Genomic DNA, 23495 nt, shown 5'->3' on the forward strand with positions numbered 1-23495 from the left:
TCTCAGGCCTTCCCCGGGCTCTGGGCAGCGAGACCTCCGCCCTCCCTGCGGGGAAACTGAGGCAGGCTCAGGCGGGGAGGCAGCGCTGCTCCCGGGCGGTGCCACCGGGCGGGGCGGGGTAGCTCCCTGGCATCTCGGTGGTGCGAGGCGAGCCGGGTCCCAGGGCTCGCCCCCCCCGGCGCGGCGCGGCGCGGGCCCGGCCCCCGTCCGTGCAATGCTCGCGGCCGCCGCCGCGCCGCGCCCTGCCCCAGCGCCAGCGCCAGCGCCGAGCCCGCAGCCGGCGACGGAGCTTCCTGGTCGGCAGCAGCGCGCGGCCCCGCCCCGCCCGGCCCGGCCCGGGGCTCAAGTTCCCGGGGGAAGTTTCGTGCGGAGAAGCGGCCGCGGCAGCCTCGGGCCCGGGCGCGCACCCCGCTGCGCGCGGCGGCGGCGGAGGTAGGACGGAGCGGGCCCCGGCGGCTCCCTCGCGGCTCTCTCACTGGTGCTGCGTCGGGCCCCTTGCCCTCGCGCCGGGCGTGGGAGAGGCAGAGACACCCAGCGGACCTGGGCGCCTCTGGGAGCTCGTCGGAGAGCCGCAGGCTGGGCGCGGGCCGGGCCGGGGGTGCCCCTCCCTGGCCAGGGTGGCGGGGCTTTGTTGCGCCTCTGCGTTGAAGCGCGGGGCGACTCTAGCGCCGGGGAAGCGCTGAGCCCGGGCGGAGAGGCCGGGGGGGAGGGGGCGGTGGGAACAGGAAGTCCGGACTTTCTGCAGACATGTGCCGCCGTCCCGGGCCGGGCGGACCCGCCGGCTCCGCCGCCCGGCAGGGGCTTGCGGGGCTGGGGCCGGGCCGGTAAACCTGGTGGGAGGAAAGCGAGAGTCCTTTCCCCTCGCTGTGCCGAGCCCGGCTCACACCCTGCAAAGTCTTCCCCGAGGTGCAGTGGAGCCCTTTGATCTAAGCTGCTGGCGGAGGCACATTTCCCTCCCTCCTCCTCTCTTCTGCCCCGGCTGCCTTAGCTGTGAACGCAGCGAGGGGTGGTGGGGGGACAGACTGGGGTCTCAGCTCCCTGGGGGGGTTAGAAATCAGGAGGGAGCTGAAGTCAGAAGTACTCGGGGCTGGCTGGGTTACAGCCTGGCCCCTACACGATCTTACAAGAGCTATTAAAAAAAAAAAAAAAAAAAGTGCTGAGGAATTGAAAAGAAGCTGAGGCGAGCACCTATAACAGTGCTAGCGGCTGGTATTCTCCCCCCACCCTCCCCTGGGAACGGCGATGATTCAGTGGTGGGTCACCCGCCCGGGAAACCAGAAACCCATTGACACGGCATTCGAGCCCGGCTTAAATATACACCATTGCTTCATGCAGCCCCCGCAGAGAGCAGAGCGGAGCAGAGCGTTTCCTGGGCCTGCTCAGAGTCCCACGCCCTGACGTGCTGCCTCCTGTCTGGGAGGATTTCTCAACGGCCAAAGCCGAGCGCCGGGGGCTGGAAGGGAAGTCGTTCTCTGCCTGTGGACCCGGTGGGCTGGGCCGAGTCCTGCTCCGGGTAAGTCGGGCAGGAGGCCCGTGGCTGGCGTGGGATCGGCCTTGCCGCCTTCCCGTGGCAGTGTCGTCTGCAGATTAGCCCTGCAGGGAAGACCTAAATACCACCCTGGCCCCGCTCTCCCCCTGCCTCCAGAAGCTGGGTCAGACCCTGTTCTTTTTCCACAGGGCGAGGGGAGGAGGCTGGGCCTAGAGAGGGAATTTGGTGTGTGGCAGGGCCCTGCCAGACCTGTCATTTGGAAGGGAGAAACTCCCTTAATTATAAGGCCATAGTGAGAAGGGGGGGAGGGGAGGGCGTTTCAAGGTGGCTCATGGGAGGAAGAGCTTTCTCAGCCTGGGGTTTGTCAGACACGAGCTTTTCCCCGTGATCGCCCTTGGTCAGACTGTTGCATTTGGGCAGTCAGAGCTGCCCCTGACTCAGACTCGGGGCGTGTGAGAGCTTCCCCCAAGGACGTAACGGAGAATGGAGCCTGTGTTGCCGGGCTGGCGAGAGGCGCGGAGGCTGGCTGCCCCACGCCGGCGGCATGGTCTGCACCTATTGTTTTGCACAATAGTGAGGGAGGCTCTTGATGAGCGGCAAGTCTTGTGAGCCACCAGTCCCCCGTGGGCTGGCTCGCTCTCTGGAGAGGGGGCCGACTTCTTGCAGCCTCAAGCCTACTGCTTTTGTTTTTGGCTGTGCCTGTGCACAGCTTGGTGCGGCTGGCTCCTGTGCGGGTGTAAATCCGCATCGCTCCGGCTGTGTGGGGAGCAGCGGAGAGGCCCTGAAGAGGTTACCCCCTGGGCAGAATGGTGGCCTTGATTCTTTCCCAGCAGTGCTCCGTGGATGCTAGTGGAGCAGTCCCCCAGCAAAGGATGCGACTTGCGCGTCTCGAGAGCAAGACACCAGCTCGGCTGGACTTTGCAGGGAGCAGAGAGAGAGCCTCGTTTCCCTGCCCCCTTTCTGCTCTGTGTGTCAGTGTTTTAAGCCTCCCACAGAGGCACTGGGTGTTGGCTGCAGCCCAGGCTGGGGATAGGGACCGGACTGTGCCAGTGCTCCTGCTGGGACCAAAGCTGGTGGGTCCTGGCTAGATAGAGGGTCTTGTCCCCCTGACTCAGACCAACGCTGCATTGGGGTCAGAAAGGAGTTTTAGCCCCTGGCCAGGTTAGTACGTACTTGGGGAAGCAGCAGGTTGCCTTCCTCTCTAGCAGGACATGGGATCTCTGGAGCGTATATTAACAACCCTTGCAGCAGTAGGATGTTGCCGGCCATGGTCCCCCGCTTCCCCTGGGGCAGGTTTGGATGTGATGTGTAGTGCTGGGACAGGGCTGACAGTAGTTTTGCTAGGAGTTTAGATGATGGATTTGTCTGGGATGGTTTGGACAGGGCTGATCTTGCCTCAGGCAGGGGTTGCACCAGGTGTGCAGTCCCTTCCAGCCCCACTGCTCTTAGATCCTGTGATCCCCCTCACCTGGAATCTGGGGTCACTGTTTCTGCGTTGCTACCGCCCCTGATGGCACCTATCTCTTTGTGGGAAAAAGGGAACTTGTGGGTGGTGATCTCAGGTCCCAGTGTGTACAGAATGAGACTCCGATCAGGGTCAGTGGCTGGGGCGCTGCAACTACCGCTGATGAACCAGCCACCGGTGAAGGGCCAGGAGGTAATCGAGCATCATGTTTTCAGCCCACTGAGAAGCCGGTTGCATCTAGCAGCGTGGGAACAGGCTCCAGCCCCACTTCACACCTCCTTTCACACCAAGATCTCAAACGGTCTCCAGTGCATTTTACCACTGGGCATCCAGCAGGCAGCCCAGGTGCCCAGTGAAATCCTTGCGGAGTCTTGTGGGCAGCTGAGCTGGGATCGGCTCTGCCTGGCAGGCCGGCACTGCACAGAGTTAATTGCTCTTAGCTGAGCTTTGCAAATACCAGCGGTGGGGCAGCACAATGGGCTTTGGCAGGCCTGAGGAATGCGGTGTCTCTGGGATTTGCCTTTCAGTAGCGGAGGGCATAGGCTTTTTTTTTTCTTCTCGGCCTGTTGATCTCTTTTCATTCAGCGGCTTGTATCTGCCGGGATGATTTATGGAAGGGGGCGGGAGAAACAGCAGCCGGAGAGAAAGCAACTCTTCACACCCCAGTTCTCCCTCCAGGCGGGATGGGAAGGGACGGAGAGCTGCCGGGCTGATCCCCTGTGAAGATCGCAGTGGCTCCCAGACTGCGGTGTCGTGGTGCTAGGTGCTGTACGTAGGGCAGGGCGAAGGAAGGGGCCTCGCAGAAGCTAATTTCTCATGTGCCTCTCTGCAGCCAGACCTGGTGTGGCTGAAAAGTGACCACATTTGTCTCTGATCCCTTCCTCCCAACGGGGAAATTGAGGATAACTCCAGTCACACCCATGTGCAGCTGAGGCAGCATTAGGATTGGGCCTGAAATAGCGGTTTTTGTGGGGGAAATACAGAGCAGTGGAGGTGGCCCGTGGTGGACTCTGGACCCTGGGCCTAATTCTGGGTGGAGCTGGGGGTCATTCCCTTGAGGCCAAAGCAGAGCGAGTACCAGGGTCTGTGGGGTGGCACAAGGCTGCTTCAAGTCAGCTGTGGGACTGGCCCAGCATGCCAGGAGCCATGGGTCCCAGGCAGTGCCCTTAGTGGGGGGGTGGGTGCAGGAGCAGCCCCTTCTGCTGCTTGTCCCCAGGATGCTCTGCCCAGTGCAAGGGGCCTCTTCACCCAACTACCAGCTGCTCCCTCCCTAACCCCCTGGCCTTTCCATCCAGCCGCTGTCTTGCTGCCAGGCCCAGCCTCCCTGCACCTCCCGGGCTTTGCCTTGTCAGCTCCTGCTGCTCCTTAGGAGGCACAGCCAACCAGCACGACATCAAGGGCCAAACCCCCGTGGGTGGAGAAGGCGTGACGGCCCTCTGGGGTCCGTATCCCAATGCAGGCAGATCAGGGTTGAAACACTGGCGGGCACAAGTGCGGCTGGACCCTGCTGAGGACCCAGCCTCCAGAGGATCTGTGACTCCCTGAGCTCTTGGGCCCCGGGTTCTCCCCTGCTGCAGGCCTTGGCTGCTTCCTGGGCAGGATGCGGTCCGCATCCTGGTTAGGGCTGTGCCGCCGCACGGATCTTGGTATGGGGCACAGATGGAGCAGGAGACACTGAAGCTGCTTCTGCTTGTGCCTGTCGGGTATTTTTGTCTGCCCGGGCAGGTGCTCCTGGCACTAGAGACCACCTGGCGCCAGAGGTGATGGGCGCTGAGGCCAGGGTCTGGCCTGAGCTTTGGGACTTAATTTGGTGCCCTGAGGTTGAGTCCAGAAGGCAGGAATCCCATTGCCGCCGGTGCCCCGCGGATCCAAACTACAGTCGCTTTGAGCTGATGTGAGCCGGGACGCTTGCTCTGCTGTCTGGGATGTGCCCCAGCGAGCCCTTCAGTAAAGGGAAGTGGGGATTGTACTGAGCAAGGGCAGAAATTCCCCCAGGGACCACTGGCAGGGAGGCCAGGCTGGGCCAAAGTGCTGCACCCTGCTGTATGTTTCCCCTTCTACCCTGTCCCCGGGCTGCAGGAGCCTGCTAGCGGCAGCCTGCCTACAAGCCCCCTTTTGCCATTGCCTCGCACGCTCGAGGGCCCACATTTGGTGGGGATCTTGGGACCGGTGTAGATGGGTGTCTTGGAGGGTGGATGGCGGGGGGTCATTGATTCCCTTCACTGTATTGCTATATGGCGCAGGGTGGCAATCAGTGGGCCAGACTCCTGATTGGCTGTGAGATCAGGGCCAGGCTGTTCTTCAGTGCCTCAGTTTCCCTGTCTAGAAAGGGCAGGTGCACCCCCTCCTGTCTTGAGAATGACCCAAGATGCTGGGTTTCCCCGGCCCAACTCCAGACGTCAGCCATCGCGCTGGCAGCTGCAGCGTAAGCAGGGAGCTATATTTATACTGTCCAGGAAGGAGAAGGATTGGGGGGGAATGAGCCGCAGCTATAAATACTCCAGAAAGTGCCTTGGGAATTGCTCACAGCTCTGGGGAGATGGAGGAGGGCTCTGGAGCTCAGGCAGGAGGAAAAGGTGCGTGTTGAGGTGGGGGGAGACTGATACCAGATAGGATTCAGAATCTGACAGCTGACCTCAGCCTGGCCCTGAGGATGTAGTCATGAGGCAGCATGCCTAGTGGTGAGAGCCCCAGACGTGGCTGGGCTCTGATCTGTTTTCTGAACTCATGCCTCAGTTTCCCTTTCCCTGTCTCGACTGCCAGCTCCATGGGGCAGGGACTGTCCTGGAGCCGATGTCCTTGCTGCCAGCTCTGTTTAGGAATATCTATGTGGAGAAGCTGAAGGTTTTGGGGAGATGGTAGTGGTGAGTCTGTCCCAAGCACAGCTCCAGGCCTCTGCTGCCAGCCCCGTGGTTCCCTGTGCCAGACTGGAGTCTTCACGCACGCTCTGGCCAAACCAAGGGAAACTCAGTCTGAAACGAGTTTGTTCCTAAGTTTTGTTGCCCAACGGCAGGAGCCCGGCATGGCTCTGGGGTTGAACGGACTGTTTTGTTTCACCTGGAAGGAAACCTTGTGCTTGATTTATTTATTTATTTATTTATTAAATGAAGCCTTGGCAGAGTGTGAAACCGAAGCCTTGTTTTGAAGCCAAGCCTTCTCGCTGCTTGGCATTGCCCACGCCCCAAATCCTTGGCCAGCTTCAACCCAGGCTTGTAAATCAGTGGCTTTCTGCAGTGCTGTGGTTTTCTGTTTGAATAAAATAATCCCGGAAAGACGGAGAAATCTCCTCACTCTGCTCCCTGTGGCGGCAGCTGGGAGCAGGTGAGTCATAGAAAATGAGGGTTGGAAAGGACTTCAGGAGGTCACATCTAGTCCAACCCCTGCTGAAAGCAGGACAATGAATGACGCGTGCCCCTGGCAGCTGGGGGGGCACGGTAGTGCTGGCGGCGGCAGGGAGCTTCTGCAGTTGCCGGTGGCACTGTTGGCGTCAGGGGATGGGGGTGGTGAATGCCAACCAGGGGTCAGCGACCACCTGCAGGTGCTGCTGGTGGCAGCCGGCGGGGTTTGCTGACCGCTGGTGGTGTCGGCTGCGGGGTGGCAAGTGGTAACCGCCTGCAGGCGCTACCGACGGTGTTGGCGGTGCATTTTTGCAGGCGGTGCAACACCATGCTCAGGGGGTGCACATGCACCTGTGTGCACCCCCTACACATCGCCCCTGAGCAGGACCATCGCTTCAAAGAGGCTGTGCTTTCCCTTCGGGTGATCTCAGCAAGTTTGCCCTGAATCTCTTGGGAGCAGGTACTAGATGCTGGAGGCTTGCGTCAAGCAGAGGATGCTGTACAACATCCAGCTTCATTATGAAAGGTGAAGGAGCTGGGATAAGTTTGCGGAGGGGTGGGATGGGGGAAAGGCATCTTCTGGCTCTCCATTGAGGATGTGCGGAGCTGTGTGCTGTCCCCAGGGTGCAGGGCAGATAGATGGTGTCTGGTATTTCCCAGGTTTTGGGGCTTTGCTGGTTGCCAGCTGGGGCCAGGAAGGAATCTTTTCCCCTCCTGTTGCTACAGGTACTGGGGTTTTTTTCTTTGCCTTCCTCAGCAGCACTGAGTGTTGGCTGCAACCCAGTCTGGGGATGGGGACTGGGCTATGCCAGTGCTCCTGCTGGCTCCGAAGCCGGAGGGCCCTGGCTAGCGGGTCTTGCCCCTGCGCTCACGGTCAGACTGGTGCTGTGTTGGGGTCAGGAAGGAATTTTCCTCCCTGGTCAGATTGGTACAGGTTGCAGGGGGTTTCCACCTTCCTCTGCAGCGGGGGCACGGCCTCTGCTTGGGATCTCTGGAGTGGATTTTAACCATTGGCAGTGGCAGGATGTTGGCAGGGCCCCAGTGCTGCCCATGATACTTGAGGGGTTTGGGGCAATGGGCCTGGCAGTTGTACGGTACGGTTTCAGGACGAGGTTGGACAATTGCTTGTCTGGCTCAGATGGGACTGGACCTGCCTGGAGCAGGGGGCTGGACTAGGGGTGATGCCGAGGGCTGCCTGTCCGACTGCTCCATGACTGTATGTATGTGGGACGTATGTGTAGCCCTCCCTGCCCTGTTTTATGTCTGGAGCCCGTGGAACAGAGGGCAGGTCAAGTGGAAGTAGCTGGCCAGGCACCTCCTCTGCTTCCATGCACGGTCGGAGGGCAGATGTGGGCTCAAAAGGGGGCTGCGAGTGCGACCATTGGACCAGGGACTCTGCCCCCCTCCGGGCTGCGCCGGGGCTGGGGTTAAGGGTGCTGACACTGGGATGTCCCAAGGGCTTGTGTCTCTTCCCCTTTTTGGTTTGGACATAGGAACTAGAGGGAGCTGCAAGCAGCTGAGAGTGCCCTGGACGCTGACGCACCAAATGGCACAGGACACAGCTGGACTCCAGCCTTGGGGAAGTCCTCCGTCTCCTCTCCCAGCTGCACCCGTCTGGGGCAGACTCCGGCCCTGTTGGGCCCTTTCCCGCTGCCTGTGAGCCCTTTCCCCATCAGAGCAAGCGTGTGGAGCACCAGGCTCCTCGCAGGGCACTTTGGTCCAGCCTGGCCTCTCAATGGGTGGTCACTGGGGGAACCTCTGCCCTCACTCAGCACAATCCCCCATCCCTTTTCATCCCTTTTCCTGGTCTCTGGGGAAAGTCCCAGACAGCAGAGCAAGCGGGAGGAGCAGCGAATCCTGATTCCCCAACCCAGCTGTGCTCCCTCAAGACCCCAGCATGCGCTGGGGTCGGTCTCTCGCTAAAGCACTCGGTCCGGGCAGGTTGTAGCTGCTGATCCCAGATGTCCCAACATGGAGACAAACCCATAGTGGGCATGAGCCTGTTAGAGCCAGTGGGGAGCTGGGCGTGGGTGTGATGGGCGATGACGGGTGCCTAGGTTAAACCCAAGGTGGAATCAGAAATCCTAGTGCAGCGGGGCTGGAAGGGACCTCCTGAGGTCACATACAGTCCAGTCCCTACCTGAGGCAGGATCAGCCTTGTCCAGACCACCCAAGACAAATCCAGCATCTAAAGTCTTTGTAAAACTACCATCAGACCTGACACAACACGAGACATCACACCTGACCCTGCACCAGGGAAGACAGGGGGACCAGAGCAGCCAACATCCTGCTGCATGTGAAAGGTTGTTGATAGATGCTCAAGACCTCCCAGGCCGAGGCCGTGCCCCTGCTGGAGAGGAAGGCAGAGCCCCCTTAGTCCATACTAATATGAGCATGGGGGAAAATTCCTTCCCGAGCCCAAAAACAGCATGGGTCTGACCCTGAGCAGAGGGTCCAGGGACTGGATGGTCCTGTGCCACGCTTCCCCTTGTGCCTCCTTGCTGAGCCCCCTAGCCTGCCACCAAGGAGCACGTTGTGTTGGTTGTATGGGTCCCGGGGGTGCTCAGGGGAGGGGAAATGCCCTATTGCCCCTGTGGCCTGTGCCCGTGGGCTGGGCCTTCTTCAGATCTCGTCTCTGCTTCCCCCTCCCCACAGGCTGGGGGGGCCGGCAGGGCAGGCCTGTTCCTGCTGTGGGACATGGCCCCACTCCCAGCAGGGATTAGCCACGCGGGGCAGGTCGGGGCAGGCAGGAGCTTTCGTTGGGCCTGGAGCCGAGGCAGCCGGCACTGGGCAGGTCGGGGCCACGGTGCAGGAGGAGTTCACTGCACGTTGCTGGGGCGCGGAGGAGCCCGCGGGGCCAAGCAGGGCTGCGTGTTGCAACGGAGCCCAGCTTCCCCACAGGTGTTCTCCCTCCCCGATGTGCACGCGTGTGCCACCTCTCGCATGTGCTGCCTTGGTGTTCATGTGGCACATCTCATGGGGATCACACTGGGGCTGTGATGCCAGGGTGATGGGCACAGTCAGCTCTTGTGTTGTTTGTGCCCTGTTTACTCAGTGACTCCCTGTAGCTGCACGTTCTCTTGTCCTGGCCTGCCCGTGTCTTACTGCAGTGCTCATGGCGTGGCCACCCTATCCTGGTTTAGAGGCTTGAGAGGAAGAGGATAAGAGCTTGGGTGCGTGTACAATGACTCTCCCAGCGAGGTACTAGGGGTGCCTGGAGTCTGGGGTCCCCTCTCTGGCTGCCTAGGAGCTGGTTCGAAGCTCTAGACAGACTGCAGGCTCCCTGCTCCATGCCAGTGGGCCCAGCAGTGGTGGCAGTACCAGGCTGGACTTGACACCATCCAGTGGCCACAGAACAGCCTTCAGCCTTACCAAGGCCCCAAGAGCTGATAAATCCCCCGGCTTGGTGGTGCACGGGCCTTGTAAGCAGCCTCCTGCCTTGTGCTGATAGGGGTGTGGTGAGGCTGGCAAGCCCTGTGGGCTTGTGCTCGGGGCCGATAACTTTTTCCTCTGAACACTGCAGATGTTCCCTGGCAGGGCTGGGGGGGGAATTGCCTGCAGAGGGGCCCACATGCCCATGCCAGCTCCTCCCCTGGGCACATGCATGTGCCTGCGCCCCACACACATTCCTTTGCAAGTGTGCATGTGCAGGCCCAGACGTGCGTCACACCATAGCCCCTTGGCCAGGACGGTCCTCCGGGGAGGCAGGGGGATGCCCCCCGTCCTGGCGGCATTAGTGTGGTGCGGGGGTCCTGGGGGTGGGGGGCAATGCTGGATGCTGGCTAATGAGCTTCCAGGGGCAAGGCCTCCCTACCCAGGCCCCCTGCCCCATATTGCACCGTCTTGGTCCAGTGGGCTGCCCTGGTGCCTTGAGATCAGGCAGGAGCATGGCAGGGCAAGACCTGCCCGATCTAGCAGCTTGTGGCATGGGTTTGCCCTTTGGAGCAGACACATGGCATCTCCCCTGGCATCTCGGCCCCACCTGTAGTGGCTGCTGGTAGCCAGGCTGGGCTGGGTGTGGGTTTGCGACTTTTAATGTGCTTCCCTTTGACCGGGGCAGCCCGGAGCGCTGTCTGTAATACTGTTCACACCCAAAGCTGCAGGAAGACTCATGCCAGGGACTGGGGGAGCCAGGGTGCCTGGGCTCTGCCCCCAGCCCTGCCATAGACTCTCCACGTGGCCTTGGGCATGTCCCTTCCCTGTCGCTTTTCTGTGTCCCCACTGGCGTGGCTCTGGCCCCTTGGGCGCATCCCGGCTCCGTGTGGCCAGCCTGCTCCTGGTGACCTGCCAGTGCCTCCACCTTGTACCCGTTATGGTGGTCTCTGAGCCCCTGGCCTGGGGCAAGTGGCTGCCATGGGTAGTTAGTTATTGCCTTTCCTGAGACCTACAAATGAAGCTGTAGAGGTATGGGCAGGGGGAGGGCTTCCATCTCTGCCAAGTTAGGGCACCTCCCTTGGTGCCAGAAAATGTGGATGAGGGGGGTGGGGGGGCAGCAGCCTGTAGGCTTATTGTGACCGTGGCCCCTGCCTCAGTTTCCCTGGAGGGTCTATGAATGGACACACCTGTTCCTGCTGCCCCCTCAGCTGAGAATCCCGAGCCCTGCAGTGCATCCTGGCAGCTCCCTCCAGCTCCATATGCTGTGGCGTGGAGGCACCCCCGGGCTCCTGAGGCCCCAGGAACAGGGAGCAGAAGCTGGATGGGGGAGCTCAGAGATCCTGGCAGTTGGCTGGGGGGGGCACAAATTAACCCTTTATGGACTGTATACGGCCCACAGTCTGCCCTGTGCACAGCCCTGGTGTAGACAGCCCTGTTCCACATAGGCAGGGAGAAGTGTCCTGGGGCAATCGCCTGCCCCTGCCCTGGACGGCCTCTAGCCCAACAGCTCTTCCCCAGGCCCACTCTGGCTCTACTCTTGTCTGCCTCTGGCTTCTTGGGTCTTTTTCTGCTCGTCTTTCTGGACACACATGTTCAATGTGTTGGAGTCCCGAACCTCCCAGCCCTGCCCTTTGCTGGGGTCATGCATGTGCTTTGGGGTGGGGGGCACGTGATGGCTGTACGTCCATAGGGGAGCTTCAATGAAGGGCTGCAGCAGCATGCAGTCCCCATGGGAATGGTTCCCCCAGCGTGGGGAGAGATTGGAGGTTTCCTGTGAGCAGCCCGCCCTGCCGCCAGTTTGTGTAGGGGGGTGGCAGTGGGGCTGGGATAGAGGGGACATTATTTAGTGGGGCTGGGGGCAGGTCATGCTGGCTGTCATGCTGGGCACTCAGGCGCTTGCTTTTCTTGGGAGAAGAGAAGACTGGAGGATGGGCCCATCTGGGGGAGCCTGGCCTGCTGGTCCCAGCACAGAGCTCAGCACAGGGGCCTGGGCTGAGCCTGGCTCCCATGGAGCCTGAGGGGCTGCAGGGCTGGGCTTCTTGGAGCCAGGAAGCGGTGGCCCAGCCGGGCTGGCCCCGCCGACATCCCCCATGCAGCCGTGGCGCTAGCCCGTGCAGCACAGGAAGCTGCCTTTCCTGTTTTCCAGTGCGGCAGAAAAGCATCCCTTCCCCCCCACCTCTGAGCAAGTGGGGATGTCACAAGCCTGAGACCAGGCAAGAGCCCAGGCAGACTTTGTCTTGAGACCATTTGGCAGATGGGGAGACTGAGGCACGGAGTGGGGATGTGAATTGCCAGAGGTTGCTCTGCTGGTCGGGGGCTCAGTAGGGAGTCGAACGCAGGGGTCCTGTGTCCTGGCCTGGGGAGGGCTAGGCTACAGGGAGTCAGCTGTTTTCTAGGTGGGGAGGGAAGTGTGTCCCCCCTACTGCTGGGCAAAGGTCAGGAGGAGAGTGCAGCCAAATGACAGATGGGAAAACTGAGGCACTGTCCCCAGGGCCAGGTCTCTTTGCTGGATCTGGATCCTGGGCAGCTGGGCAGTGACCACTAGGCCTGCTAGTTGCACACCCAATGTGCAGCCCTTCCCAACCGGCTCACATGCCCCCTGCTTGCCCTTACTGCAAGCCTGGGACCCAGGAGATTGGGCAGCCAGGCACAGACCCTGCCTGCTACACCCGTGACCTGCCTGGGCCTCACTAGGGGTGACCTCGGGCCCCGTCCCACTGCCCTGTGGCTTTGACTGCATCTTGCTCACGGGAGACTCCTCTCCCCCTCTGCAGCCCCCTGAGCAGACTCACGGCTGAGTGGAGACCCCCAGACTCTGGGTTCTCTGCAGAGACAGGCCTGCTGTGCCGGGAGTGCCTGCTGCTACCAGACCCCCATTCCCCACAGCCGCCACCGCAAGGGGGAAGCCAGATGGGTTCCCTGTGTGGACAGGAAGACTGGGGAATAGGCATGAGGTTTGGGGATAGGGCTAGAGAAGTAAAACCAAGGCTACCTTCTGCCTTGGAGCAGCTTCCTGGCTTCTCTGCTCTCAGCAGGGGTGACCCCTTGGAGCCTCTGAGCTTTGAAAGGGTCTGTGGGAGTCTCCCCACCTTTGCCAGGGAGCCAGCCTGGCTCATGGGATCCCCCTGGGGATGGATTGGATCTCTGGGCCTAGTGCCGGAGCTGCCCATGAACCTGCTGGCCCTCGTGGATGGGTCTCCCTGGCTTGCCCCGGCGCAAGCCATGCTCTGTGCACCGGGGTTCGTGGCCAGCTCTGGGGACACCAGTGGCCATGGCTGATTGCCTGATGGGATCAGCTCAGCCTGGGGAGACCTGGATGTGTGGCAGGGACTTGTAGACAGGTCTCTGAGCTGGTCTTTGGGGGCACTGGACATGTCATTAGGACTTGTGGGGCCAGCATCTATGGTCCTAGCCTGTCTGGCCTGTCCCCGGCACGGCTTGGGGGTGCTGGACAGAGTGAGTCCAGCTGCAAAGAACAGTGTGGTCCACTGCAGCCCACAGCACCCCTCCTTGGTCACTGCACCGGAGTTTGGCGGGGAGCGACAGACCTGATGTGGCTTCAGGGCCTGATCCTGACTGTGTCAAGCTCCTGCCAGCACCTGGGGAGGGCTCTGCTAGGTTGTGGTCTGGGCTCACCCTGCCTCTTGCCTTTTCTATAACTATAGGGTCATCACACCCTGGCCCTGTCTGGGTATTTCCCCAGGGCAGGGACTGTCCTTTGTTGTATGGGTTTGTGCAGCGCCTGGTGCTGGTCTCATTGGAGCCCAGATCACGTCCCTGTGGGTCCGGGCGGGTTGGAGGTCTCCTGGAGGGAGGTGGCAGATGTGGGGTGGGGGCTGCTGAGGCTGGAAGCTGGATCCCCTGCGGCTGCCAGGCTGCTCATGGGGAGACCCACAAGGGTCCCAAGACGAGAGGTTGTAATGGGGCAAGGCGGCTGCTGATCTGTGCCTTCCCCACCTGTGAACAAACCTTCCCAGCAGCTGCTTGTGAGAAGAGAAACAACAAGGCAGCTCAACGGGGTGTGAGCGGCTTCCTGTTGTCTGCATGGCGGGGGCTGCGGGGGCCTTATCTACCAGCCCATCGCCGTGCGGTCCAGGGGGGAACTGGGGCTTGCAACATGGGTGCCTGCCAACGCAACTCTCTCTGCAGCTGCGGCCTTGCACAACAAGCCTGTGTCCTGTACCGAGAGGCACCAGTGCCTGTCGACTGCTCCTGCCCCTGCAGCCGGCTTGGGACTGATGCTGGAAATTCAGGCTGGTCTGTGCTGGATTTTCCCCCCTGCCTCCACCTGCATGCCCCCCCAGGGCTGTTTCCCAGCTGGGTGCAGCCCTGCCTGACGCTATCTGGGAGATCACGGTGCCAGGCGGGGATTTCCGGGGAATCAGAGGCACTCTCTGGCTTTTTCGAGCCCTTGAAATGCCTTGGAATGAGGGAGGAGACAGTGTTAAAGGTGCCAGGCCCCGTCATGCGACCCGGGACTGCCTGGCAGCGGGGCAGGATACAGCCTGGGAGCGGGGCTCTGACCCCACCAGCCTTTCCCGCCCTGTGCTGTGGCTCCAAGCTGAGACCCTCCTGCTTAGCCCGGCTGTCCCCCTTGCCCTGTTTGCATCCATAGGGTAGGGGGACAGTGCATCCCAGAATGCACTACTCCCTCAGGTACTGTCCCGGTCCAATTAAGAAGCTGGGAGCGCATGTTGGCTCTTGGGGGGGCACTGGGGTAGCAGCGAGGGGTAGGAGACAGTGAGGGGCTTTTTCAGCTGAAATATCCATTTTTTTGAGGGAAAAGAGCCCAAAATGTTGTGCAGAAGGGAGTTTTTGCCCTCTTCTGCCAGTGGTTCCTGTGTGGAGGGGTGTCTCAAGCGCCTAAAAGCAAGGTAGTTCAAGAGCTATATGTGCCTTGCCCTGTTGGCCATGGAAATACAGCCACCTCTGGTGTGGAACAGCCCCTCACACAGCCCCCAGCAGTCCAGGGAGGCTTGGCTTGATCTTTCCACGTGGATACAAGTGGTGCCGGGGCTGGCTGGGCTGCTGCTACGGTGCCTAACGGGAGCAGAGTCACGGGCTGTGGGGCTCAGCCAGTGGTTTGTTCAGGTTGGGTATGTTTGTCTTTCCACGGCAGGTCCCTCCCAGGCGTGTGTTGAGTGGCGGTGGTTGGCAGGCCTGGCTGATGGCATCTCTAGCCTGCTGAGTCAAGTGTTAGAGTCCCGGCGAAAGGTCGGGGCGCAAGGCACAGAGGGGAGTGGCTGCACCTGACTGGGAGGGAGCACGATTAGAGCAGGTGGATTTAAAGGACCGTGTCCCCCTCCCTGTCTCTGCCAGGATCTGAGGGCCCAGTGCACTGGGTGAAATGTGGTCCTGCTCCGTGCCTCAGTTTACCCTTCTGTGAAATGGGGAAAAACGCTGGACGTTTCTCTTGTGCAAGGGACTGGCTGTGACATTGCTGGGAGACTATAGCTTTAGCCTAAGCCCCAATCTTTGTTGCTTTGGGCCCTAGCTGGGAGTGAGCAATGGTAGCGGCCATTGCCCAGGAAGTGGTTACAGTTGTGTCTGCAGGGCACTGTGGCCCCACCCCAGGAGCAGAGCCCCGCACTGCCCTCCAGGGTCCCCAGCTAGCCCGGTGGAGCAGAGCAGGTAGGGAGGGGGCACCGGTGGGGGGCTCCCTGGGTGCTGATGTAGATGGCAGCAGTGACTCTCTGTATGTGTCGGGGGGTGTGCGGGGGCAGGAGGTGTTTGTGCCAGGGTGGGTGATGTTGAAACTCCCTAGCTGGGAAGGGAAGTGATCTGACCACAATGGGTGGCAACAACAGCCCTGTGCGCCTGGGGAGCAAGAAGGGTAGGAGAAGAAAGCGAGGTAGTTCGAGCCATGCCTCAGTTTCCCCAAGTGACTTTTGTCATCCCCCCAGCCCCAAGTCACACAGGGCTGGGCATGCAACCCAGGAGACCGGACATCTTTCTCCAGGCTGAATCATGCTCCCTCCCCGGGACAAGGGGACTGCATTCAAAAGCACTGCTTTCTAGTCTCCCCTGTTAGCGAGGTGGGGGGAAAGTCCAGCCTTGGCCGGACCCTGGGTCTCTGCCATCCTGCCTTCTGTTGTGACCACCCCCTACCAGTACCAGAAGCTGAGTACCAGTCCCCGGGGGGCGGGCGGGTTCCTTCCTGACCCCAGCAGCCTGCGCCCTGAAGCATGAGATCTGGTTGCCCAACGCGACCTCTGGACCCCAGTGAGTGCCCTGCCGATGAATCACCCCGATGCAGCCGTCTGGGTCCTCCGTGTTTCCCCCCCAGTCGTCAGCCTGGAGCTCACGAGGGAAGGAGGGAGGATTTCCAGCCTGGCTGAGCTTGGGCTGAGCAATGGGTTTGCTGCTTCCTGAAGGGTCAAAGCCCTTGTATCTCAGGCGAGCTGGGCACCCCGCTGCCCTGGGGACGGTCTGGGAGCAGGGTCTGGCTGGGATGGGGTGTGCACATCCTACTCGAGTCTCCTTCCTTGGCAGGCAGCCGTGCTGAGAGCCCCCGTGCACAGCCCCATCCTCAGGAACCGTTTGGGCCCACACCACCCCTGCCCATGGAGTGACGGACTCGGACCTGCGCTGACACTGCCTCGGGGTTGCAGCCCCCAGACCCACCGCTTCGCTGACACCGCCCGGACCAGATCAACCCCGAGGGGGAAGCTGGACGGGACAGTGAACATGAGCGACTTCTGGCACAAGCTGGGCTGCTGCGTCGTAGATAAACCGCAGCCGGTGAGTGGTGTCACCCACGAGGCGGGGGCACGGGGCCTGGCCTTATCAGCACCTGGGATTTGCTGCCTCCGGGCTGATTCTCTGCCTGGGGGCTGTGGCCTGCGGGTTGCTGCCAGACTCTTTTAAGGGAGCTGCAGCTCTGGTAGGGATGCAGAACCCTACACCTGATGCCCCATCCAGGCAAGTGTCCTGGTCCTGTCCTGCCAGTTTGGCCCGTTGTTGCAGTTAGTGAGGCATCCTGTGGATTTCTAGTTGTGTCCATCTGGCACGATGTGGCCACTCCTAGCCTTTCTGGATAGAGCAGGATATCGTATCATATAGATGATGATGATGATGACAGTTATGGACAAATCTAAATAATAATATTAATTGGACTAATAATCGTAATAATTGTAATAATGATGGTGATAATGGTATTTAAAAATAAATATTAATAACAATAATGACGATGATGATAATAATGGGTGCTAAGGTGCACAGTTGACAGCCCAGAGGTCGCAAGGTCAAGGCCATAATAGAAGTGCTCCTGGTGCAGCCTGGCGGAGTCCAGTGAACCTGTGAATTTTGCTAAATACTGGTGTCACAAGGACACGAGAAGGAAGGAAGGATAATGGTGATGATGTGAGGTCTAAATCTAAATTGTCATAACACTAATTGTGCAAAGGCGGGGAAGTTCCTTCCTGACCCCACTGCAGATGGCCCTGAAGCCTGTGGGTGGGGGCAGCCGTGAGTTAAGGCTCCCGGAGGTTCCTGTTGGCTCCCCTGGGCCCTGTCCTCTGGATCACGTCTGGGCAGCCTGGAGACCCCTGTCCTGATGAGCCCCTGCCGGTGGGATGGTGCCAAGAGCAGGCAGTGGAGGGAGACGTCTCTATGCGTGGCAGGCCCCAGTCCCAGAGCCTTGCTGCCAACCAGACCCCTGCCAGGATGAAGGGGAAAGCCTCCCAGCTGCTCCAAGCCCCAAGTAGAAGAGCTGGGGATAGGGGCAGGGGACACGGGGCAGCCCTACCGGGAGCAGGGGGCACTGAGGTGCTTGCTCTGTCAGAGCAGGAGGTGAATGAACCCAGGTGTCCTGCCCCATGTCCTCCCCTCCCCATGCTCGTATCTGCTCCATGGTGGCTCTGCTCCCCGCACCTTCCCACCTGAATACCAGCTGCTCAGCGGCTTGGCAAGGCCAGGCCCCCCCACGGCGCCTGCTCTCCTCCCCCTGGAGCCCTGAGGCCTTGTTAATATGCTAGCAGTAATGCGCCAGCACGTCTGGCTAGGATGTACTTAACCCTTGACGTGCTCTGCCCAGGGCAGGTGCCCCCCCTCCCCCCACAAGCCTACTGCACACAAAATGAGGGGGCCACATGGATATCCCTGGGCCTGGAGCTTGTATGCCAGCAGCTCTGCCCACCTCCCTGCTAGCCCTGAGTGCCCCCGACCCCTGTGCACTTCCAGGGAGCCTTGATCATCCCGCTCAACCCTGAGGTACTGAGTGGACCATGCCCGCCACTGCCCTCCAGCTCAGCTGGCTCCCGGCAGCCACCTGAGCTGGGTCCGGGGATAGCCGGGTGGGCTCTTTCGCCCAGCCTTATGACCCCCTTTACTCTGCTCCTTCCAAGCTCAGAGGAACCTGGCCTGTGATGGAGCAGCCGGTGGGGCTGGTGAAGGGTTTGCCAGGGGTTGCAGGGCTGGGCCATGGTAGGCTCCAAGTGGAAGGGACGGGAGAGGAGGGTGCTCTGCTCACAGCACCCCCCTCCAGATGGCTTCCCAGGCAGGCCCCAGGCAATGCTCCTGGCTCTGGGCTAGTGCCCTCCATTGCTCTGCTTCATGCAGGTGTGCTAGGCAGGCTGGTTTTCCCCCCCGCTTATGCGGGTGGGGAAACTGAGGCACAGGGCAGGTGGGTGATTTGGTGCCTGGGCGCAGGGACCATTTTCTGTCCTATCTTTGTACAGTGCCTGGTGCTGCAGGGCTTTGGGCTGGGCTCTGCACTCCTAGTGCCACCATGATGCAAACAAATGACCGGAGCCAGTTCCTTTGGCTGGGCCAGGGGCTGGGGGGTATCACAGCTGTCACCATGGGTCCCCTCTAGCCATGTCAGAAGCCACTGACACCTCCTTACCTTCCTTTGCCTGGCTCTGGGCTGGCTCTGGGCTGGCTCCCGTTGCATCTGCTGCTGCAGGGTGGGTATGGACCAGGGGTCTGATCCTGCCTCTGCCACTGACTGCCACCACCTTGGCCCTATTTCTCCCTGTGCCTCCATTTGCCTGTGGGTAACAACCAGTGTCGTGTATCATGAGCTCAGAGTCCCCCAGATGCTGTTGGAGGGGTGAACAGCAGCCTGACACCCCCCTCACCCACAAATCTAAGGCTCTGTCTCTCTCTCTGTCCCCTGCAGAAGAAGAAGCGGAGGCGGATCGACCGCTCCATGATTGGGGAGCCCATGAACTTCATGCACTTGACGCACATCGGCTCGGGGGACATGGCTGCCCACGAGGGTCTTCCCATGGTACATGCCCCTGCTGCGACCTTAGGGGCATGTTGGGAGGGGGGGCAAGGAGGCAGGCTTCTGCCTCGGGGAGCTCCGAGCTGCTGGGCAGGGATGCGTCTCAGGCCCAGGCAAGTTCAGGGCTGCTTCACTGTTGCCATTTCCCCACGGTTGGGCACCGGGTCAGCTTGAGGAGGTGCAGTACCCGAGCATGCCACACCTGCCTAGGAATGGTACCCGGGGGCTCAGTTGGCTGCGGGACGCCCACGAGGACTTATCATGCGGGGACAGGAGCGGGAAACAGCCACACGGGACACTTGGGGCCTGCTGAGAGTAGGGGGCGGTTGCCACCAGTGCTGGTGGGGGGGGGCGTGGTCTGAGCTTTCACAGTCAAGCAGTGAATGCTGGGCTTATCCGAGTTGCCAAGATACAGCCAGGGGCAGAGTTGGGGACCTGGGTGTCCTTGCTCGGTGCTCTCACCCTTAGGCACCCACAGTCCTGGCTTCTGAGTCCTCCTACACCCCCACTTGCCCCAGCATGGGTGTTCTGCCCCCTTCTCCCCTCCCCCCCAGACACAGCCCCTTGCCAGGGCTGACGGCTCAGTGTGTCGTGGCCCATGTGCCGCGGGGGCCGCTGATGGGTCCTGTGCTTTCTTTGCAGACAGGTGCGGTGCAGGAGATGAGATCCAAAGGCTGTCGGGAGCGACAGTGGAGCAACTCCCGTGTCTTGTAGCTCTGCCCACCAGTGTAAGTGCCTCACACGCCTGCAAAGCCCTCCCCTTGCTTGTGCAATGGTTGCACAATTGTACCGTCCTGTCCTTCCTCTCCGCCAGCAAGATGGATCCAGCTCGGTCCAGGGCTGGGGATCAGAGAAGCGATGGCAAACTGAGCTGGGGGGTTGAACAGGCAGGCCCCACATGCAGGCTGTCTGGGGTTACTGGGGGTGCTGACAGCCTAGTAGGCAGGGCCTGTCCCCTTCTGGGTGCATGGTACACTTAGTCATCCAAATGCAATTCAGTTCCCTCTGCTCCAACAACACCCAGCACCCCAGGCTGAAGGGGAAGAGCAGTCTCCATCCTGGCTGCATTGGGTGCCTGGCTCGGAAGGACCAGATGATGGCGGGCGGCAGAGCAGAGGCTGCTGGGACCCAGCAGGGCAGAACAGAACCCGGCTTTGGTGCCTCAGGCCGCTGCCACGTCTTGTGGCTGGGGCAGGATCTGGCCCCGGGGCCTTGGGAAATCCCAGCCTCAGTGAGCAGGACAGGGAGCTCCAACCTGGGACTTAGGGCTGGAGTCTTCTGTGGGGGGCTTACATGATAACATGGCCCCCACATGCTCCCTTAGGTCTCATCCTTCCCTGTAGGCTTCCCCTAGCCCAGGCCTTGCTGGTTCTGGTCCTGGGGTTGGGCCCTGGGGACTCAACCCATCAGATTTGCTATCTTCTAGCTTTCCCATGCATGAAGGGGAGGAATTTCACCCCAGACTGGGACCCTGCTGTGGGGGTACGACCCACCTGCAGCCCCAGGCCATGCAGGAGACGGAGCCTGTCGCACCCAACCACCGCACGGGGGGTCAAAGCCTCATGCATTGTTGCCAGTGCCCGCCTGCCCCAGCACTCCCACAGCCCCTTTCCTTGTGTGGGCAGTGCTATAGTTAATGGTGCTGATGCCTGGGAGAGGGTCCCTGGCCTTAGCGTCTCCCCACAGGGGCTGCCAGGGTCAGATGTGGAAGGATCAGCCAGTCGGGGGAGCTGATGGCGCAGCTGGTGCCTGGGGAAGGGGCTGAGGGGACACATCTCTCCTGCTCGCTGCCACCTGGTCCTAACCCCCACATCTGCCTCTTGCATTACAGACCCCGCGCAACCAGCCCTGGCCCGACGGGAGGGAACCCTGACCCGGCGCTTTGATTTGCTTTAATTTATGCAAACGGATTCTGCTCTCTGCATCCTCTGGCCCGTTCCTGCAGCACCTGGTCCATAGACATGCTGTGGGGTGGGGTGGGGGGTTGTCTTCAATACAGAAACTCCTCTCCTAGTGACTCCCATCCTCCACCCCCCATGGGGATCCTACCCGTTTGTTTTCTGCCCAGTTTTCATTCCCACTTCCTTGCTCTGCTCCTGGCTCCGGGGCCCAGAACTGCCCCAGGCCGAGTAGCACATTGCCACGTTGTGGGGCGTGAGGCTCACCCAGGCAGTGCAATGTGGGCCCAGGAAGGGAAAGGAGGTGGTAATATGTACCTGGATTGGGCCTGTGCTCTCCTGAATCAGGGCCTTGGTCCACCTGAAGAACCTGCCTCTCCAGGGGGATGGAGCCCAGGCACTCTGTCCCTCTGAGACCTGGCCCCCTGGGTCTCCTGTTTTGGGTACCCGGGCAGGCTGGGCCCCATATCTCAGTTTCCCCATCCCTGCCTTGCAGGGGTGTTGTGCGGATGGGCGCTGTGGGGGCCGAGGGGCTCTGCTGCCTGAGGCTGGGCTGTGGGGGCTGGCAATGGAGTCAGGGCAGCACCCGGCCATGCCAGGAGGTCCATGTCCCATGAGTCCCCTTTGAATCTCCAGTGCCGGGGTTTCCCCAACGACTTGCAGGTGGGTGGAAAATTCCTTCTTGTGATCAGGACTGACTGGTTCCAGTCACGTCCCTGAGTGGGTTTTTACCACACCAACCACCCATGTACACCTGCACCTGGAGCTGCAGGAACCCTCACAGCCCTGCTTTTCAGTCATCACTGGCTCCTTGGCATCAGCTGTCCCGGGTTGGGGGCTTTGCTGCCCAGCCACTACCCTTTACGCTGGAGGCCGGGCACTGGGGTGAGACGCAGCCAGTGGCTCCATCCACCTCTGCCCCCACTGCTGAATGAATAAGTCTTGCCCACAGTGGCTGGGATGGGGTTTGCTCTGCAGCAGCCTGGACTGGAGCAGACAGGACTGCAGGCTGGGCCAGGCCCAGTCAGGGCAGTATGGGGTGCTCAGAGGAGGTGGCTGCGGGCTGGATGCCCGACCTGCCCCAGTGCTTGCATATCCAGCCTCTCCCATCCCAGGTTGCTCAGTCCCATCCAGCCTGGATCAGCTACCATCGAAGGCTGTGAGCAGCCCTCCAGTGACCATCTGGGCACAAGCTGCTGTGGGCACTGGCCCAGCCCCAGCCCCAGCCCCAGCTGGGAGGCACTGTGGCCATGGAGCTCCTTCCCAGGCACCGGCTCTGGCACGGGGATATGCCTGCCCCCCAGGCGCTTGCACTGGGGCTTTTCCTTTGCACTGAACTTGTTCCATGAGGGAGAAGGCGGCACTCCTGGGAGGCGCTTTGCTGTCTACTCCGATCCAGGGCAGGAGGTTGTAGTACTGCATTGCCCCTTCCTGTATCACTGCTTGGCCATGTGCCCAGTGGCTGCAGGGCCCTGACTGTGCAGGCATCACTCTCTGGGCCCGCCAGGCTCTTTGCAACCGGTGTCTGTCTCAAGGCATCTGCCCTCGCCCAGCCAGCAGGAGCAGTTGTGTATGAAGCCAGCAAAGCTGAAATGCAGCAAGAAGTTGCTCCTGCTGCCTGCCTGCCCTGCCGCCCTCTGGCCTCCTCAGCATTGCATCAATGAGTTGCATGCACCTGACTCAGTTTCCCCACCGGGGTTTTGAAGCTCAAGCTGCAGCTGCACTGAGAGGCATCTTGGAGCAGTGGAGGAACACGCGGGCTGGGAGCACGAGCATGGGGACTGGGTGACTGGGGCGTTGGCAATGTTTCAGGCCAAAAGAAATTCTCCGGGTTTGAAAAATGCCTCTGGGTAGTGCTGGGGCCAAAGCGGGCTTCCACAGTGAGTGGGGATCGCCCTGCCAATCTCACCCCACAACCTGCCCCTCCCTAGAGGGGCTGTGTCGGGACAAAGCTCGTTTTCAGTCCACTTGTTGTTCGCCCTCTGTATTAAATTAAAAGAAAAATTCGATTCCACTTTGACTCCACGTGGAGACCGGGTTTCATCAGAGTTTCCAGTCGGGTTCAGTTGTATACTATCTTATTATTGTCCTGCAGCTGGTTTTGCAATCAAAACCCTGCTGGGGGAATACGGGAGCGGGGGGAGGGTGTTTGATTTTAAACATTTCTATTGATTTTTAATAGGTTTTTTTTTTTTACTGCCATTCTGCTGACGTTTGAACCTAACATTTCCCCTCTTGATGTGTTGCGGTGCAGTGCACCCTGATGGGTCCAGTGGCAAAGGGAAGGGCCCGCCAGTCTTGAGAGCATTTTACCGTGCTCTGTTCATTGGTAGCTGGGCAAAATCAGGGACCTGGTCTGGTCCCCCTCGTGCTGCGGAGCACAGGGCAAGGGCAGGTACACCCCAGCTGGGAGGCCAGGACCCTTCACGGGGCAAGTGCAATCTGGGAACAGGGCTTTTCTGTTGTGCCACGTTGGGGGCAGACTGCCAGGCACAGCAGCTGCAATTTGCACCTGGGGTAGAGAAAAGCAGGCAGTGAGGGAGAGCGAAGACCCTCCATTCATGGGAGCAGGATGTCAGGAGAAATCCTCTGCCCTGGCTTGTATCTCCTGCTTTGAGCTTCCCACCAAGCAGATTTTATTCCCTTTGGGGTGGTGACACTTTATTGAGAGCAAGGCCAAAACCCCTAGGGAGAGAGGTAG

The 23495-nt window shown here is 60.6% G+C and overlaps 1 protein-coding gene across 2 annotated transcripts; it reads left to right on the plus strand.

Moving 5' to 3' along the window:
- The first annotated feature begins 248 nt into the window (after positions 1 to 248).
- Positions 249 to 22808, plus strand: CDC42SE1 (CDC42 small effector 1). Of its 2 annotated transcripts, XM_090056431.1 has the most exons (6): positions 249 to 432; positions 1336 to 1513; positions 16160 to 16408; positions 18789 to 18899; positions 19539 to 19624; positions 20728 to 22808. In XM_090056431.1, the coding sequence occupies exons 3-5, from the start codon at positions 16355 to 16357 to the stop codon at positions 19608 to 19610; spliced, it is 237 nt and encodes a 78-aa protein (XP_089912557.1). In that variant the 5' UTR covers positions 249 to 432; positions 1336 to 1513; positions 16160 to 16354; the 3' UTR covers positions 19611 to 19624; positions 20728 to 22808. The 2 variants fall into 2 exon arrangements, with proteins under 2 accessions (XP_089912557.1, XP_089912558.1); XM_090056432.1 differs by lacking the exon at positions 1336 to 1513.
- Positions 22809 to 23495: the final 687 nt, after the last annotated feature.

The sequence above is a fragment of the Crocodylus siamensis genome, chromosome 6 (genome assembly GCF_052110815.1).
Source record: "Crocodylus siamensis isolate JL-2025a chromosome 6, ASM5211081v1, whole genome shotgun sequence".
NCBI lineage: Eukaryota > Metazoa > Chordata > Crocodylia > Crocodylidae > Crocodylus > Crocodylus siamensis.

Coding starts and splice junctions, on each gene's coding strand:
- CDC42SE1 (XM_090056431.1), top strand. CDS start 16,355: ATGAGCGACTTCTGGCACAAGCTGGGCTGCTGCGTCGTAGATAAACCG. Junction 16,409..18,788: donor TCGTAGATAAACCGCAGCCG/GTGAGTGGTGTC, acceptor TGTCCCCTGCAG/AAGAAGAAGCGGAGGCGGAT. Junction 18,900..19,538: donor CCCACGAGGGTCTTCCCATG/GTACATGCCCCT, acceptor CTTTCTTTGCAG/ACAGGTGCGGTGCAGGAGAT.